At 37.1% G+C, this 20,129-nt stretch overlaps 1 protein-coding gene across 1 annotated transcript in view; it reads right to left on the reverse strand.

The window, feature by feature from the left end:
* The window catches only part of LOC113043945 (double C2-like domain-containing protein alpha), a 25,454-nt gene extending 10,741 nt beyond the window's left edge, over positions 1-14,713 (reverse strand). Inside the window, exons 1-7 of the mRNA XM_026203501.1 lie at positions 14,561-14,713; positions 8,290-8,609; positions 6,637-6,716; positions 6,432-6,506; positions 5,195-5,304; positions 4,243-4,369; positions 1,897-1,956 (exon numbers count right to left, since the gene is read on the reverse strand). Of these exons, the coding sequence (XP_026059286.1) occupies positions 1,897-1,956; positions 4,243-4,369; positions 5,195-5,304; positions 6,432-6,506; positions 6,637-6,716; positions 8,290-8,605 (768 nt within the window). The 5' untranslated portion in view covers positions 8,606-8,609; positions 14,561-14,713. The remainder of the gene's footprint in view (positions 1-1,896; positions 1,957-4,242; positions 4,370-5,194; positions 5,305-6,431; positions 6,507-6,636; positions 6,717-8,289; positions 8,610-14,560) is intronic.
* Between the last annotated feature and the right edge of the window lie 5,416 nt (positions 14,714-20,129).

The following is a 20,129-nucleotide window of genomic DNA, read 5'->3' on the forward strand; positions in this document are numbered from 1 at the left end:
AGTGTGTTTTGTAATAGTGTCAAACGTTGTCATAATTAAAAAAAAAATACACTTATTTTCATATGTTAATTAGCATGCTAAATGAAATGTAAAGTCTTTGATTGTCATTTTAACTGGTGTGTGTTCATTCAAAACTAAGTTTGTAGTAAACATTTTAAATGTTTCTAAACTGAAACTTCATCATTACAAATAAGGAATTACGACTATATATCAAAGCACACAGATTTCAATAGAAGTTACATTAAAGTACATTTTAGAAGTAAGTGTACATTTTGTAGTGCACTTTAACCATACTTCAGCAACAACATAACTAATTATGAGATTATTAGATGAAAAAGCACTCTAAAACTCAACTAATTGCATTGCAATTAACATGCAATCAAGTGCCTGAAAACATTACATTCAGGTCACACTTAAGTATATTCTAAGTTGATCAATTTCACAGTAAGTAATTTTTATACAATTATGCTAAAGTGTACTTCTTTCTCAAGGCTTGTCACACTGAAGATTTTCAGAAATAATGGCTTGAGTTTCAGTCTGTTCCTCAAAGTTATTCAATGGTTTCAGACGACTTCACCTGCATTAAAATCTTGACTAACATCCCTTCTTATTCTTTCCAGAAGAAAACGAGTTTGATTTGGAATGGCATGAGGTTGCCATAAATTTTGTCATTTATTTGCTATAAAATGATTACATTTTTGGGTGAGGTGTCCCTTTAACATAATTTCATTTCAAACCACTGTCTGAACCATCACTGTCTCTGTGATCCCTCGAAGCAGTTCAGCAGTTTTCCCCTGTCAGTTCTCGTTCTCTTCCTCCAGTGTGTTGTCTGTCACTCACCCGGTACCCTCTGTCCATTCACAACCCTGTAACCTCTCACTCCATTTTTCTCCATCTTCATCTGTCTGTGGCCTTCTCCTTGTCCAACCCCCCCCCCCCCCCATAATCTCTCCACTTCCTTTGAAAATGTTATTATTCTGTCTTCAGTCTCCAGAAATCTTTGTTGCTTTCAGGTGGGTGGCAAAGTGTTCTGCCGCCTCTGTCCTTTCGAATTTACCATTTATCGGTTTATTAATGAAAGAAATGAGAAGGGAATATAAAACATGCATTTCGACCAATAATCAAAGGAATGAACCTGCAACCACAGTCGGTAAGTGGTAATCCTAATGTGTCTAATGTCCATTTATGTGCTTTTCAATACTGTTATGTCACCTAATTAATATTCATGAGCCAGGCTGATAAGCTCTATAATGTGTTTCCCCCCAGTTTCCAGATTCTTTCTATGTCTCAGAAGAAATGGATCTGAATTCTCTCTCTCTCTCTGGCTCACTGTTCAGCAGCTTCTCTAATGAAATTGTCAACACTGGGCATTGGCAGCGTAAGCGCTGTACAACACTATGTTAAATAGAACAAATTGTATCTCATCTCTCTGGAGGCTACAGTGCTGTTCAGCTAATCTTATCCGTCATTTATGGATGCCACATTCATTCTTGCTGACAGACAGAGCAGGGATTTGCTTTAAATGCGGAAATGCGCAAATAGTACATCCACACGCCTGCCCTTTCCTTAGCCGACTCCATCCTCAACTTTTAATCCTCCTCATGTCCTTTTTACTTTCCAGTATTTCTCATCAGGGGGCGCCTAGCATGTTGAGAACAATTTTGTATTGAAATGAAAATGCTAATCGATTTTATTCCATCCCACTTATCATAATATGCTCAATGTTCTTATTGAAATGCAAATGAGTTTAGCTCCCAATGTGAAAACATTTTAGTGAGAGATCATTAATCAGCAGGCAGTTATCAGTTTGATATATTTAAAACGTCACTGCTTACTTGCATCCGGTAAAGACAGTGCTTTGTTAATTGTCTGTTTTGCTGTGAGACAGTAGAGTACCTCTCGTAGGTAACAGGAAATCCCTCGCAGTGCTGCTCCCATGGCTGTAGGAGAAGGAAGCTGGCAGATACAGAGAAAGAAGACAGAGATGAAGTTAGCGGAGTCTCTGTATGTCACTGGCGAGATTCACACAGTCAGTGGTTTGCAATAATAACAGATGTGACTCTCAAATTGCCTTTTTCATTCATACAACAGCAGATAAGAGCTGACTGAATGCCTGTAAGAACCAGGCTGTTCTGAAATGAGGAGGAAAAGTCTGCTTTTATGATGTCAATTCATGTTACACTTAAATTTCACATTTTTCAGGTTAAATAAATAAACATTACTTCAGTTAACAAATGTCCTGTTTAATAAAACAAAGTACATTTATCAACAAGTTAGTGCTTTTTAAGCATTTTTTTTATTTATTCCTAGGTAATTACTATAAGAACAGTAAAAGATTTCATATTTTATGTATATTTTATTTGTTAACAAATCTTCAGCTGTTCATTTTTGGACCATCAGTCATCAAACACTGCGGGTGTCATGATGGTCACAGACATATGCAGAGTTCATGGCATGAAACTTTAAATGGCGCAGCCCAATAGGTCTAACTCAATCTGACTTAATGGCATCATTATCACATGGCACAGCTGATTGGTTCTCTCCTGTATTGGTAGCCAATAAGCTCGCTGCTCAGCATTCAAATATGACTAGTGCTTGCCTTAGAAGTTGCAGCTTGCTTCAGAAACCCTCCACCTTCCCCAGCCCCACCTGTCTAGATCTGCTATAATGTGATTCATTTAATCCTATGGGGTTATTTCATGTATGTTATATTTGCAGCAGCAATATTTCTTACATGCTCACAGCAGCATGTTGTGGATGTATTGACAGTAGCAAGCCACTGTACTTGCTCTGCCACAGCAGCAGCAGCAGTGTAGCAGATCTATTCCGCCAAGACCAAATACATTAACATTGTCATGTACATTACCATGCAAATAACTCTGATATTTATCATGACAGAAAAGAAGATGTACCATTAATTTCAACAGATTGCTCACTAGTAATCAAGTAATTTCAGGTTTAATTTTGACACACCACAAGTAGTTAAATAGGTAGTATTTCTCAATTAATATTTTTGTTAACACCATTTTATTTTAATTTAAACAGTGAGTGAATTACTTAGTTTACTTATTGTTCAATTAATACTTCATTTGACAACATTTTATTTTAATTCATGTTTTTGCAGATGGGGAAGGTACGTAAAAATTAGGAGGGGGGTTATCATGTGAACAGCACAATAGGCCAAACACAGCACGATGGAGGCACTGATTTTCAGTGTCACTTCAAAAGAAAATCATAATATTTGTGTTGTTTTATTTTTGTACTGTGGATTATTTTCTCATCCATTTTTTTGAGGGCACTACCCCTAAGATAAGTGAATAACCAAAATCAAGCTCCTTTTCTGATCTCACAAAAGCTGTGATTTCCTTTGATTAAAGTAAACAATAAAGATGGCAGCATTCATACCTGGAGAAGGTCTTGTCACAATTGCCTTGTTACTTAATAAACATGTCCAGTCGAGGTGCAAGTTCATCAATCAGTTCTAAATGAACCAACAGCAACTTGGAATGCATTTTATTTTTAGCTATATTACCATACCCAAACTACAAAATGTATAAAAGCAGCTCTCTTGAAAGACAAATGTTGATGGATAAGATTGTGCAATGCACGCAACTTATATTATTGTATTTGTCCACGCAACTTAGTTTTATTTTAAATGAAAGAAAAAATAAATAAATAATGTCTTACATTTCAGCAAATTTATAATCAATACAAACAGTTTATTCATTGTCTCTGCCATGTTTTCCCTCTAACACACCCCCAAACTTTAGGCTCAAGGAAAATCCCTCTCGTCCAGCTTTTAAACACGATTTATTTTATGACTTTTATATTTACCTTAATCATAAAAGTATGTTAAGTTGTGTCTTTTAAATTACATATCACAAAGCTAAAAAATAGTCAAATTAAACATTTCCCTTTCTTTATCTTTTCAGCAGGGCTTAGCGAAATTCAAGAGTGAAGAATTGGTTCCATTTGAATTCATTTCATTTGAATTTAAATGAAAGAAAAGCAATACAGGTAATGCATTTTAGAAAATAATCTTTCATCATCTCGCAATACGCTATCTATCTATCTATCTATCTATCTATCTATCTATCTATAGCACTAATTGGTGGAGATTAACTAGAACAACAAGCTTATATGAATTAGCTTCATATGATTCATTGATCACAATGGTGTAGCATTAACGTCAGGCTCTGTTCTCACAGACTCAAACAGATTATGTGTGTATGTGTCTCTTACAGGTGGAGGATGTTCTAAACAGGTGTAGAAACGTTTCGTCTGGTCTGGTTTCACACGTCTCAGGGCCACACGAGACTCTCCAATAAACTCATTATGAGTCAGTTTATCCTCATCGCACACCGATAACCTGAGAAAAACACCAACAACAGCATTAAAAAGAAAGTGAGAGAGTTATTCAATTATACTGATAGGAGAGCAAAGATAAACACGAAAGCTGGAAATGTAGTATAGGTGAAATTGATTTTTTTTTTTTAAGTGCAAGAAAAATGCCTTTCGCAGAGCAGTAAGAGCTGGAGATGGCTCAGACAGAAATGTATATTTATGAATGGGATTAGGATGATATTTCCGGCTCTGACAGTTTGGTCGGAAGTAAGCGCCTGCTCTTTTTTTCAATGGTTTGCTTGTGTGTTTGCGGAACTGACTCTCTCCTCTGCTCCTGTGCTGTCCCTCGGAGATAAACAGCTAAATGACTTTTCTCTGACTGCTGTCACCCCGCCATTGAAAAAAGGGCAAGTTTGAAAACCCCAGCAGTCCCAGTCCCAGGTTGCCAGGGGATACTGTTCATTTATACCACAAGCACAGAGGTCATTTTCTGTGGATAATCGCATAAACCTGAGTGCTACAGTCACTTCACCTCTTGTGAGGAACCTTTGAGATGTTGGGGCTTTTCAGCATTGCAAAAATATTCAGACTTTCCAAGATACACACAATAGGTAATGTACCCAGAAACTTGATCATTCCTGAAGGTTCATAAGCGACGGGAAGGTCTGCTTAGCAGATGCACTCTCTGTTTCACACCTACACACCTACTGTCGAAGCAAGATGTGCAGGCTACTGTCATATCACTGCTCTCCGAGAGGAGAATTTGAAAGAAATCTCCAAAATAGATTCACAGCCCACTTGGAGTCACCCATAAAGAGAGATTAAAGAATGCACAGATGTCTTCACTAACCTCAGAGTCTTTCTGTGCATGTCCTCCTCTGTGATGCCAATGTAAGTAAGAGTCTCATTCCAAACAGGATTTAGAGAGTTACGTATCGTTCTGGTTTTCAGTTTATTAGCCTGTTGGTATAAAACAGTTTGAATAAATGAATGGATAAAGATAAAGGTTATATCTTAATATCTTAATCCTCTAATATACTCAAGCCTCGTTAAAAATATGAGGTCGGAAGGATTTCAGAATTAAAAAAATAATAATTTTCAGCAAGGACATATTAAATTGATCAAAACGAAGATTTTTTTTTTTTCCTTGAGCAGCAAATCAGCATATTAGACTGATTTCTGGAGGATCATCATATCAGGATATCACTGAAGATTGGAGTAATTATGCTGAAAATTCAGCTTTGCATCACAGGAATAAATAAAATGACATTTTAATATATGTAAAAAAAAAAAAAATAAAAAAAAAAAAGTAATGCAGTTATTTTAATATTTTAATATGCAGTTATTACAGTATATTAAATCAAATAAATGCAACCTTGTTTAGGATAAAAGACTGTCAAAACATTTACAAATTTTACCAGCCCCAAAATTTTGAATGGTAGTATAATATAAATTCTATAAAACATTTTGAGTATTATTTCAGAGGTGCTTACTGTGTCAACACTTTGTCATGATTCATCATTTTGATTATATTTTCATAAATAAAAAACACAATGTGGCCAAAAATGTGTGGAAATTCGCTTTTAATGTATATTTTTGGCTTGACCCTTTAATGTCACAGAAGGTGATTTTTGGGAGAGTTTGGGGAGCGTGCTTTTCTGTTCCAGAATGATGATACTGTGCACAAAGCAAGATCTATGATGAAATGGTGTAGAAAAACGTGACAGGCACAAAGCCCAGACCCGGCTCCCAATGAACACTATTGGGATGAATTGGATCAGTCAGGCCCCATCACCCAACATCAATGCCTCCCTGATTCTCTTGTGTCTGAATGAGAGCAAATCCCAGCATCCCATCCCAATATCATCTCTCTATTAATTCCCATAGTTTTGAGATAAATGTTCAGTAAGCACATATGTGCTTGATGTTTGGGTGTCAATGTATTGTTCATAAAAGAGTTCATAAAAGTCTATTTTTTTTTTTTTTTTTTTGATGAAACAACTCTGAATGGTAAACATGCCTTATAAAAATCTGTAAACATCATGCATTGAAGGTTTAATTGCTCCAAACGGTCTAAACTTGCCCACCTTACATGCTCCTGGTAGAAGATGAAGTTTGACATAAGGGTCTGCCAGACCATTAAAATCCATAGGTTTCAGACCCTACACCGAAAACAAAACAATTTGAGAAACAACGGTATGGAGACCTGTTGAATTAGAGCAAACTGCTAAAGAGTAAATCACCTGCAGGTTTTGTAGTGTGAGTCACGAATAGGTGTGAGACTGACGTTACCTTGGCTCTGATGATGGTACAGTGGAGTGAACTGGTTGCTGTCTCATACCTCAGTTCAAATTCTAATGTCCCCAGTGCAGCTACACAAGAAGAGGAATGATAGTATAAATGTTAATAACATCTATACCATAGAACCTGACAGAAAGCAGATTGAACAATCCATTATGGAGTAAAATAATAAGGCATGCATTTCTGACAGATGGTAAGATGGATTGCAACATTGCAAATTGCAATATTAAGCCTGTACTATTTATATTGCCAATGCAAAGTACAGGCTTAATATTGCACAATTAACGTCATTATTCACATTTAATTTTTGCCAGGCAACCAACAACAGTTTAAATAAGGTAATATGACAAGCAAAATACTCGCAATAGCTATGTATTCCTGCAAGGCTTAGACCAGGTAGGGTGTTCATTTGTGGACTGACATTACCATATGGATAATATATTTAAAACAATAAAATACCTAATTCTATTCTATTCTATACATATAACTTCCAAAATGTTCCTTTTTATTTTTGTGAGAAAATGATGGCATTTTTGACAGGAGATTCATTTTCTGAGATTCTTACATAACTTGGAGATTTATTTTAAACACTACAGATAACAGGTTAAGTAATATTACCATTTAAAATATAGTTTATATATAGTTCATTAATATAATATAATGTAATATAATTACTATAGTAAATATAGCCTAGTTATATAATATATATTTATTTGTTTTTATCTAAATTCTTAACTAACAAGCAGCTATGGACATTCCCTGATGTAAATGGATTTTTTATTAATTACGGAGCCCAGCACATGACATGCAGGAAAAAAATAGTTGGCTAAATCGTGTGCACGATTTACTAATTCGTTCCCTCAGTGTACTAAAACGTGCACACGATTACTATTGCATTCCCTCGATTTACTATTTCGTTCACTCGATTTATAAATTGTGTGCACAATTTTCTAATTCGCATTAGTAAATTTGCATTAGTAAATCGAGGGAACGCAATAGTAATCGTGTGCACTTTTAGTACATTGAGGGAACGGATGAGTAAATCGTGCGCACAATTTATTTATTTTTTCTTACATATCATGTGCGGGACTCCATAATTAAAATCTTTCCAAGGTTTAATTCCACAGAAATTATTAGAAAAATTATACATTAAATTAAGTTTCATCGTATGTTTCAGCATACCTTTGGACGTTCAGTCATGATTTTATCGTCATGTAAATAAAAGTGAAGACAAAGAGAGATTGCTCTGTAATCTCAAATTAAATAGCGTCAAAAAGCATGTAATGTTTGTTAATGTTTTTAGTATTGAATATTTTACCTTTTTCTTTATCATAATTTTTTTGAATGAATGAATGTTTATTCAGACGCTGCAGAGCTTGACGTCATATCACCCTGTCACAGTGTCCAAAGTTCAGTTGGACTGCCACTTTAGGCATCGCTAAAATGCATGGTCTCTCAAAACTACCATTATGCACTCAAATGTGACTCACTAGCTAAGAGGGCACTGTAGCTTATGTAACCTGATTATACTTTTATGATATACCTTACAGTTACAGTTATGTATTGATGTATGACTAAAGAGTTTCCCTTGGAAAGTGTGTGTGTGATCCTGTAGGGAGCTAAGCACACAATGTCATAACTTACTACTGTCATCGCTGTCTGAACTGCAGATGTCCACCGATGTCTCAATGCTGCTTGCTGCTGACAGAGTCCCACCCCCTCCTCTGACCTCTGCCTGCAGAGGGGACAGGAGACCTCTGCTCGTTCCTCCAGAGGCCCCGACCCCCGGGCTGAGAGCCAATAGAGAGGCAGGGTTAGGAGAGATAGGCTCAGCAGTCGGGGAGAGTCGGGGGAAATAGGCAGAGATCTGTCTAATTGGTCGTATGGGGCCGGGACAGACGTCTATGGCCATGTGTTCCTGGATGGAGATGGTGAGCTTTTTTCCCTTACGCACCGTCATAGAGCTAAAGAAGAGAAAAGAGTGTTATTTTGACACTTATTAGCTAGCATATAATCTAAAACTACTTCCAGTACGCAGACAATTCCACCAGAACGTTCCAAACCCAATAATCTTCAAAAGAACACTGTTTTTATCTTCATACAATTAAAAGTCAGTGGGGTCCAAAACAACATTGGATCCCAAAGACTTCCATTGAACGCACACATTTTTTTAAAATATTTTCTTTTGTGTTCTACAGAAGAAAGAAAGTCATGCAGGTCTGGAATGATATGACGGTGTCTAAATTAACTGACCCCTATATCATTTGAAAGTGAACATGGAGGCTCCTGAAGTCCGTCTTTATACCTTCATTTCTAAGATGATGAACCGTGGAAGCCATCGAATTTTTGCACAGACAAAAGGGAGGACATTTTCCTACTATAGTTTCCCTCAGGTTTTGCTTGTACACAGCTGTCTCCGTAATACACCTGGCTGTATCTCCATTGACTACCTTTGCAGCTTTCTTCCATGTTAACCAAGTGACTGGAGAACTGCCAATGTGTCAAATCTTTGGAGTGACTCCAGTAAGCACAGAATTTGTTGTTTTTGAGACTGTTTACAAGCTGAGCCAGAAGACTTAAAAACCTTGAGGAAAAAAAGTAGTCTTTGCAAATGCAAAACCTAATAAAAGTATATATCTATGTCTGAAAATGCTTTTCTTTGCAACTAGGCATTGTTCAACCCAGTTTGTATATAAGGCATGACCATGAAACTTCCCACACTTAATATATAGTTCAAAAGCAAATTCAACATAGAGTTTCACAGACGTTCACATAGATCACCCCAGCAAATTCACTATGCAGATCATTAGGCCACTTGCAATCACAGAAATACATTAAGTCATACATTCTCCATTGTGTGTTAAAGCTGCGGTAGGGAACTTTTGACGCTCTAGCGGGTTAATAAACAGAACTGCTTGCGTCTTGCGGAAGAACATTGTAGCCGGAACTACTTCTCTCTGTTTATGTCTATGAAGAATCACAAAGGTACTGGGTTACTCCGCCGCGGTTCGCCCGAAGCAATCTAAAATAGTCAGAATATAAACACTTATTATAGGTGCACCCTAGTGATTCAGGACAAGCTAAAAACACGGTTTGGAAAATGGATTCATGGTGTACTCGCTTATTATGTTCATTTTTCTACATTTTGAACACAAACAAAGTTACGGACCGCAGCTCTGATTGGTTGTTTTTTACCGGGAGCGGGCTGTAACTGCAAATGGCAATAGGACCACTGGGAGGAACCAGAGGAGCTTGATTTTTTCACAGATTATCTGTCTCATATTCTACTGTCAGGACATAATGACAGGTTTAACAAATATGTAAAAAAAATATATATTTACAAAAGTTACCTACTGCAGCTTTAAGGCCATTGTGATTTTTTCTTGAGAGATCAAGGAAACAGATCATAAAGGCATTTTACAGGATCTAGAGCCCTATGTTAGAAACCAGGACCAAAGTTCTCTTTGTTGAGCTCTTTTCTTTATATGCTGTATGTTTTATTTATAAGTAGACACAAATAAACACAAGAATTGCTACTTAGTTGAAGAGTGGAACTGCAAACTACAGCATAAGGGCAATAGGCTAGAGGCTGTGAGCATGAGTAGGTACAGAGCAGTGAGGAACGAGTGCGTCTGGAGCTTCAGAGATGGAGGAGAGTGGGCGTTTGGATGCTGCGGCTTCAGAAGTTTGTGCTGAGCTCTAGCTTAAAGAACTCGCCATCTAAGCCCTGCTCTGATTTATCTAGAAGTCGTGAGCAAAAATCTATCCATAAAGCCAGAAGCAGTGCTTGGCCGATTTCCTCTTCCCTGCATGTAAATTGGAACTGCTGTTAAGCCTTTGTGCTGTCCTTTCTAAATTAAAGACCTTGTTCAAGAGGCTTGTGCTCTAAACAGGCTTGTTTGTTTTGACAGACTGTCAGATATGCATTTGATCTGTAATACCTCCAGAGACCTGATGAATTGACCTGGCTTGTCAAAACTGTTTCTGAGATGTCGGAGCTGCTTGCCACAGCACACTTTCAATTCTGACCAACACTTTACGCCCCCAATGTGAGGCGAGCTGCAAAACAGTGCGGCGGTTAAGGTTAGTCAAGTTTAAAGCACCACTGAGAACCGCATACGGAGCAGCTTCACAGAGTAAACCACAAAATATTCTTTTTAGGAGTTGCTGAGCTAAAACGAGGAGAGGATGGCAGGGCTGGTGAACATGAGTGTGTAATCTGAAAAAATACAGATGCACGTTTGACTTATTAGTGGTCTTGTTTCTGAGGGCACATTTCGTATAATTGCGTTTCAGGGCGTTTGCAATTAATCCCAGCAGAAATAATGAAGAATTTCAATCGGGGAGCATCATTTTGTACTGTTCTGATACTGGGGAACAGTCAGCACCCTGTGATGGGTCCCCAACTGAAGGGGATTTCAAACATTTTGATGGTCCGCTTCTTAAAACACAAGGGCAGATATATATTATCATGTCTAATTGTTTTCTTTATAAAAATATATTGGTGTATTAATATTTTCATAATTATATTACTGTTCATATATATATATATATATATATATATATATATATATATATATATATATATATATATATATATATATAGTACGGACCAAAAGATTGGACACACCTTCTCATTCAAAGAGTTTTCTTTATTTTCATGACTATGAAAATTGTATATTCACACTGAAGGCATCACAACTATGAATTAACACATGTGGAATTATATACATAACAAAAAAGTGTGAAACAACTGAAAATATGTCATATTGTAGGTTCTTCAAAGTAGCCACCTTTTGCTTTGATTACTGCTTTGCACACTCTCGGCATTCTCTTGATGAGCTTCAAGAGGTAGTCACCTGAAATGGTCTTCAACAGTCTTGAAGGAGTTCCCCGAGAGATGCTTAGCACTTGTTGGCCCTTTTTCCTTCTGTCTACGGTCCAGCTCACCCCTAAACCATCTTGATTGGGTTCAGGTCCGGTGACTGTGGAGGCCAGGTCATCTGGCGCAGCACCCCAGCACTCTCCTTCTTGCTCAAATAGCCCTTGATGCCTTCAGTGTGACTCTACAATTTTTATAGTCATGAAGATAAAGAAAACTCTTTGAATGAGAAGTTGTGTCCAAACTTTTGGTCTGTACTGTATATATAGTACTTATAATTATTTATGTAGCCTATTTATTATACACTACTAAGTTTAAGAGTAAGATATAGGCCTATATTTTTAAGTTTCATTCTTTTATTCAACAAGGATGCATTGAATTGGTCAAAGGTGACAGTGAAGTCAGTGTTATTTCAAATTAATGTTATTTTTAAACTTTATATTCAGCAATGAAAAGAAAATCACATATCGCATAAATATCAATACTTTAATTCAGCAAGGATTAAATTGATTGAAAGCAACAGTAAACATGTTTGTAATGTTACAAATAATTTATGTTATAACTTCCTATACATCAAAGAATCCTGATATTATGTACCATGGTTCCCACAAAAATATTAAGCCGCGCAACATTTTCATCAATGATGATGATAAGAAATATTTCTTATATTAGAGTGATTTCTAAAGGATCGTGTGACATATGAGACTGGAATGGCTGCTGAAAACTCAACATCAACATCACAGGAATAAATTGCATTTTAAAAAATACAAAACAAAGTATAAAACAGTTATTTCAAATTATAAGAAAATTTCAAAATACTACTGACTTACTCACGCTGACCTCAAAGATTTGAATGATTGTGTAAATAAAACAGGAATATCTTTTATATTAATATTTGAATAATATTTATATTTAACAGTATTTTAGTTTTTGTTTATTCCTCATTATTTAATGTCCAATAAACATGCTACATTTGGACAGAGAGGGAGAAAGGATCAGAGAGACATTCGTAGCCGTAGTTTCAAGAGAAGGACGAATGCGGGGAATAGGACATATACTCATACATAGCTGACCTTTAAGGTACAGTAATTCTTGCCCATTTGGCCAAAAGGACATAATTGCATGCCATTGCAGGGATTTGTTCTTGCCAATCCATCATGGCGTTTTGACAGGCATCATGACTGTCGACACGGTGGTGGCAGGTAAGATGTCACAATGGCATTGGTGCAGAGCGGCTAATGAGATCATGACACATGGACACCAACAAGATTAGCGATTAGCACAGTTCCTCACGCCAAGCAAACAATTTTTTTCAGCCTTCAAATCAAATCTCTTCCCACCACCTGCAGTACATAATAATATGTCTCCATGATGGTTTATGAAGCCGGTTTGTTTAAACATTTTCAATGATTTGCAATTCAGTGGCGAGGACTGAAATCTAAGGATTGTTTGTCGGCCCTCAGAATCAGGGAAATGTAAATTTGCATCAAAAATCATTATTTGACGAAATAAGATTTCGGAAGAAATTATATGTGCACACTAGAACAAATCTGAATAATAATATAATTCTTATCAACTGAATGTGATTGTATATTATCATTTTTTTCTCCATCTGGTGAGACACTGTGTGGGCTCATTTCAGTTCAAAAGTGTTTTTATGTCTTTCAGAAACTACCAAGCCAGCGGCGAATTAGAATGTAATCCAATTTACATAGACTTTATATGTGCTTTGCTTGGCAGGCAACTATAGACCTGATTCCTAGCACAATCTTTAAAGAAATCTATTCTTAAATATTATTATATATAATTAGCTATCATGTTAGCACTGTTGTTTTATGTCATCAGTAAAAAAAGAAAAGCAAACTTGCAGTAAGTTGCATGCACAACACTGTGTTGTGAAAGGACGCTGCCTCTTGCCTACTGCTTGCATTATAAACTGTGCGCATTGCGCACTAGCACGCTAACTCTATGAGTGCAGTCACAAAATGAATGAATGTCAGCTCTTGAGATTAGATCACAGCAAGACATGAAGAGGCTGTTGAGAAGACGCCTCGGAGTGGGGGGTGGGATGTGGGAGTGAAAGGAAGTAAAGAAGAGAGATATTCCAGTACTGTAAACTACTGACATGTTTGGAAGTGTGTTTTCACAGCACATTATGACATTGTTGGCACTTGAAGCTAAATTCACATTATGAAACACAATGGCTAGATGGGATTTGGACTGCTGTCAATATGCTCGCTCGCTCGCTATCTATCTATCTGTCTGTCTGTCTATCTGTCTGTCTGTCTATCTGTCTGTCTGTCTGTCTGTCTGTCTGTCTGTCCATCTATCTCTAAACTCTCACTTGTGTCTCATCAGAGGTATCATGTTCTCTTTTATTCACACGAGATCAGTGGTCCTGATGAGAAGCACTCAGACTTCACTCAGACACTGATGGATTACTAGAGTGAGCATAAGAGAGAGCACGGTTCACATCACACGCTTTCCACAAGAGCTTCAAAAAAACCAATGCATGCACAATTTCTCCTATCACAGTGTCACCAAGTGTCAGATTATTCACATATTTTCTTGCTCTGTGCCAGAATGAAATATATTCTCCACATCCAAAGTTAAGATTATGCAAAATAAAACCGCAAACGAGAGTTGAGGGGTACAGGGGAGGGGAGAGAGAAACAGGAAGAGAGTGCGAAAAGGTTAACATGCATGCAAACATGAGTATATTAATACTTAACACACAATGAGTGCAGTTTGTGGAGGCTCACGCACACGGAGAAAAGGAGAGGTTAAAGGAACCGGTGGTAAACAGGTAGAGGGAACTTTATGGTAATTTCATTTAAAATTACTAAACACATTAACACAGCAAGAAGGGGTTAACAATGAACTGACTAATTACCGGAGAGACAGAAACGGAGGGAGGGGTTTGTCAAGAGAGAGGGACAAACAAATAAAGAAATAAACAAGGGAATGCCAGGAGATTCAATGACAAAATAGGTATTAGGAAGTTACATATAAATAAACAGGATTTTCTCTTACCTTTGATTGTGTGAGTGTGAAAGACTCCCACATAAACAAGTGAATTCCAAAGCACAGGGGTCTGCACTAACAGGTGGTGCAAGAGAAAGAGATAGAGGAAGGGAAAGAGAGAGAGAGTGAGAGAGAGAGAGAGAGAGAAGAGGAGGGGGAGGGAGAGACAGAGAGGGAGAGAGAGAGGGGAGGAGGAGGAGGAGGAGGAGGAGGAGGAGGAGAGCCAGAGAGGAGTGAGAGTGTAGCATAACATCAGAGAATCTATAGGATTACACGCAGAAATGTGAAGAAGAGGAAGAGGATGAAGGATTAGGGAGAGAGGGAGGGAAGGATGGGTGGGAGGAGGAGAAATTAGTTAGAATGCACAATGGCAGAAGAAACGATGGGATTGATGAAATGGAAAAGATAAAGTGTGTTTGGACTGAGCCACATATGATACATTTTCACTTGCACGGTGGCTAAATCCATTTCCTTTGAGCATGCTTGTTGTTGTAGTCTCTCTCTCTCGCTCTCTTTCTCTCTTTGACATACTGTGTGTTTGTGATATTATTTTAGTCTACATGCATTAATCTCTGCTGTCAACATTAATAAGCAGGGCTTTTTATTAGTGAATGAAGGATTAGAATTATTTTAAAGGGATAGTTCACCTAAAAAATTACAATTACACTTTCATGTCGCTCCAAACCTGTATGCTTTGTGAAAAATATGTTTCTTGTCCATATAATGAAACTTAGTAGGGTAAAAAACTTTTCTTACTCAGTATTTTCTGTTTTACAATACAAGAACTAAACAATCTTAAAGATACATGAGAAGCAAAATGACGAGACATATAAGTCTTGTTTTCTCAGAAATCGTCTAATAAACTTAAATCAAATGGAAAACTTAATTAATGTTTATATTAAAACGCACTTAATCATTTTAACAGTATGTATTGATTTTATATTTAAGAATATTTAGAATTTTGTACTAAAAACAAGACAAAAGTATTCAGAATAAGAAAACATTGTTCACCCCTTTGACATTCATTGTATGGAAAAACAAAATCCCTTTGTGGAGACATTTTTTAAAAATATCCTTTTTTGTCTTACACAGAAGACAGTCAGTCGTACAGATTTGGAATGACACGAGGATGAGTAAATGTATTATTTTAGGTGAACTTTCCCTTTAAATGGAAACTAAATCCTTTCAGTCACTGATAAAAAAGCCCTCCTTATTAATGTTGACAGTGAAAATTAATGCAAGTGGACTAAAATAACACTGCAAACACTGCACAGTATGCGTGAGAACTATCCCTATAATCTGTATTTATAAGTACTGTTTCTATACATACAGTTTAAGTGATTTGCATGTATTTCTGCATACTAGTGTGTATGCGTGTTGTGTTTCTGAGGTCTTAGCTGCTGTCCGTGCAGCGTGCTGCAGTGGTGTAAGGGTTCTCAACAGTTACGTGTGCCAAGGGCAGCATCTGTCTCTCTCCTTCTATATAATTTGCTCTAATGATGCCTAATGATACATGTGTGAGAACACACACACTCCTGCGCACAATACAATATTAGAACACACACGCATTGTAAATTCAGAACACACACTTCCTCAGAAGATTTAATTTTTTTTGAAGAGGACTCACTGATCTTATTCCATCTCAACTCTCTGTCTAACTCCCTCACTCTAGTCTGTGGGGATTAAAGATGGTCTGTAGCATGAGCAGTCTTTGATTTCTTAGTTTTTCCTCATTAAAAATCTTTCTTGGCTTGATCCCCTTTTTCTCTCTTTTCTCTCTTTTCGCATTTTCACCCACTCCTCTGTCTCCCCCGTTTTTCCATCTCCTCACAGAGGACTTTTGTCTCTTTCTCCGGCATGCTTAAATAAATGCACGTGTGTGCGTTTGCGATGGATAGAATGAGAATATCTTTCTGGGTTTAGTTCCGCCTCTTTCTTTCATATCACCTTGACTCGTCCGCCTCTTTGGCATATTATATTGGCTGCTCGTGAAATCACTCGTGTTGTGCCTCTCTCTTAATACGACTCTTTTTAGGATGCTATCACGAGGCTCTTCGACCCTGATGTAATGAAAGCTGAGCACAGCGCCTGAGAGTACATGGCAAAGAAAGCCTCCTGCTATACTGCGCAGGCCCACCTTCCCAATTAACCAGCCTCATGCTACCAATCAGCCCCGCAGCTTCAGTACATGATCTTCTTGTCTGAGAAAGTGCTGTTGTTAACATACTCAGATCAATGTCTAATTGAACCGCTCTAATTATTTTCTATTAATTTAATGTATACCGTGGAGGTCAAGTGGTAGTGATGCTGCAGCACTCAATCAAAAAAGGCATGGGGATAGTTAATTTTTTTATGGTGGACTGGAGTTGCTATTAAGAAGAATAAAACTAGTGGAGTTCAAATTCAGTGGACATTGACTGCATGGGTTTTGTTGTAGTAGTCATTATTTATATTTCATAACTTGTAGCATGCGGATATTACAAGATCGCTATCACAGAATAGACCTTATCTGTCATCAATAAAACCTGCACAAAATATAAAGCAATATGTTGTTGCCTCTTTAAGAGCGGTTGTGACTTGGTTGTGTTTTGGTGATGTCTCACATTTTGGAATTAAAACAAGGTTTTGGTTTCAATTCAATCTGCACATTTAATCAAAGATTCCTTGTATTTATAGGTCAACCATTTTCCTTTGAAATATCCATTGTTTTTGTCTCGTTTTTATTTGATTTGGTGCATATTAAAAAGGACATGTGCTTTTCAGAAATGCCAAATGTTTGTGGGTTTGAATGAGACTTCAATTTTTTTTTCTTCTAGATTTGATAGAAATGAAACAATATTAACTTTTCTTGCACAGTAAAGCTAGTGATTTTAATGTCCTTTATAACGAACTTTGGGTATTAATGCATGTTTTCACCTTTTGTGGATTTTGTTACTATTGATTAGTGTAAAAAAATATCTACTTTCTAATATATATATATATAACAATATTTATAGCATGTTCTCATCAAAAGTAATGTGTCGAGCCATGTGGCTCTTCATCAGACAGTGTAATCAGACAAAATAATAATTTACAGTTAATGTATATTAATTTACATACCTGGTGTCTTGTCAATCAGCAGATTGTTTAATGTTATATACAGGTGCATCTCAAAAAAATAGAATATCATGGAAAATGTCTTTATTTTTTGTAATTTAATTTTAAAAAAGCTAACTTTCTTATATTCTAGATTCATGGAGTTTTTTTAGTTTAAATTGATTTTTTTGTTTTAATTCTGATGGTTACGACTTACAGCTTAGGAAAATTTTTAATTTAGCATCTCAAAACATTTGAATATTCCATTTTGAGGATAAATACTGGGTACCTCTTGGGCTAGTTCAGAATCAGAGCATGCAACCACAATTATGTGAAAGACTACTGACTTGACACTTATCCAGAAGACAATCATCAACACCCTCCACAAGGAGAGTAAGCCAAAGAAGGTCATTGCTGAAAGGGCTGACTGTACACAGAGTGCTGTTTCAAAATATATTCATAGAAAGTTGACTGGAAGGAAGGAAGAGTGGTAGGAAAAGGTGCACAAGCAAAAGGTATAACCAGAGCCTTGGAAAGATTGTCAGAAAAGCTGATTCAAGAACTTGGGGGAGCTTCACAAGGAGTGGAGACGACAGCTGTCACATTCCTAGAATCAAGCCACTCCTGAACCACAAAAAAACATGAGAAGCATTTCACTTGGGGTAAGGAGAAAAAGAACTGGACTGTTGCTCAGTGGTCCACAGTCCTCTTTTCAGATTAAAGCAAATTTAGCATTTCATTTAGAAATCAAGGTCCGGAATCTGGAGGAAGACTAAAGAGGCACAAAATCCAAGTTGCTTGAAGTCCAGTGTAAAGTTTCTGAAGTCAGTGATGATTTGGGGTGCCGTGACATCTGCTGGTGTTGGTCCATTGTGTTTTATCAAGTCCAAAGTCAATGCAGCCATCTACCAGGAGAGTTTGGAGCACTTTATGCTTCCATCTGCTGACAAGCTTTATGAAGATGCTGATTTCATTTTGCAGCAGAACTTTAGCACCTGCCCACACTGCCAAAACCACTTCCAAGTGGTTTGCTTACCATGATATTACTGTCCTTGATTAGCCAGCCAACTCACCTAATATTTATCTAGAATATAAGATAGTTTGCTTTTTTGAATAAAAAAATTAAAATAAATAAAAATAAAGCACTTTTTAATGATATTCTAATTCTTTTAAATGCACCTGTATAACATATCAATCATTTCATGTTTTAATAAAAACTAGAAATATCATGGCTGAGAAGAATGGCACACTCTTTATAGAGACATTTAAAATAAATGTTAAAAGGTCATATAATACGATTTCAATTTTTCCTTTCTCTTTGGAGTGTTACAAGCTCTTGGTGCATGAAGAAGGTCTGTAAAGTTGCAAAGACTAAAATCTTAAATCAAAAGAGATATTCTTAATCAAAGTTAAGACCCTGCCACGCCCCCTAAAATGGCTCATTGAAACACACCCTCACATGTCTATGTCACTATGTGGAAATATTTGTATAATGTTGTCCAAATTTTCATGCAAAGAAAGAAGGCGTTGTTTCAGTAACTGCATTTAGTGTTGAAGTAACCATGTCAGGGAGAAGCTGTGTGTATCTAGACGAAAGCAAAACACTTTATTTGGCCTTCCGAAAGTAGATGCATTTAGGAATCATTGAGATTACTCACAACAGAACAGCAATGCATTTTATGGATGACCGTTTCGTGAACCTAGAGGAGGAGGTAATTCTGACTTTGCTACGACAATCTGGTGCTTCTGAATCAGCTACTGTAAGTATGTTTTGTTATTAGTTTAAGTTTTTGCTATTGACTGTTCAAATGCAGAGTTTTGTTGTGTGTGTGTGTGTGTTAGGGCTGGGCGGATCGATCTAAGTATCGATAGTATCGATACCAACACTGGTATTGGTATCAGGTCGATACAATTGTAATTGAATCGATATTTTAATTTAAATATCTCTCATCTACGTTCATAATACTTTGCTCGTGTCTTCTACCTCTACAATAGGGATGTGCACATCGATGCTGCAGTATCGATATATCGATACTCAGAAGCTTCTATTTTGGTATTGATATTTTCTGCAAAGTATCGATACTTAATTATATTTATAATTTCTTTATAAGTAAATGTTTTAAGCAGTGTGTGCAGGCACATCGGGACAGTGTGTAAATGATATAAAAAGAAATGGTCTCGCTGACACGGTGGTATGACGTTAACACCGATTGGTCTGCGGCTGCACGCAGTGCAATGTACCATTCACCATCACAACACGGCATGCAAGGTTGCGACTTGCGCAAAAGATGACAGCAGTACCGCTGCTCCCTATACGCAGAATACGCAGTCTGCGTAGGGCACCAACTCCCAGAGGGGGCACCATCCCAGTTGCTCAAAAAAACCCAAAAAGAAAACATGCACCATTCTCCCATCCGCGCTCGCGACCGCTCGCACATCATGTTTGCGGATGAACGTTCATAATTGATGGATGGACATCTATGCCCAGGTAAAGGACATCAGC

This window comes from Carassius auratus, chromosome 3 (genome assembly GCF_003368295.1).
Source record: "Carassius auratus strain Wakin chromosome 3, ASM336829v1, whole genome shotgun sequence".
NCBI classification, from domain to species: Eukaryota; Metazoa; Chordata; class Actinopteri; order Cypriniformes; family Cyprinidae; genus Carassius; species Carassius auratus.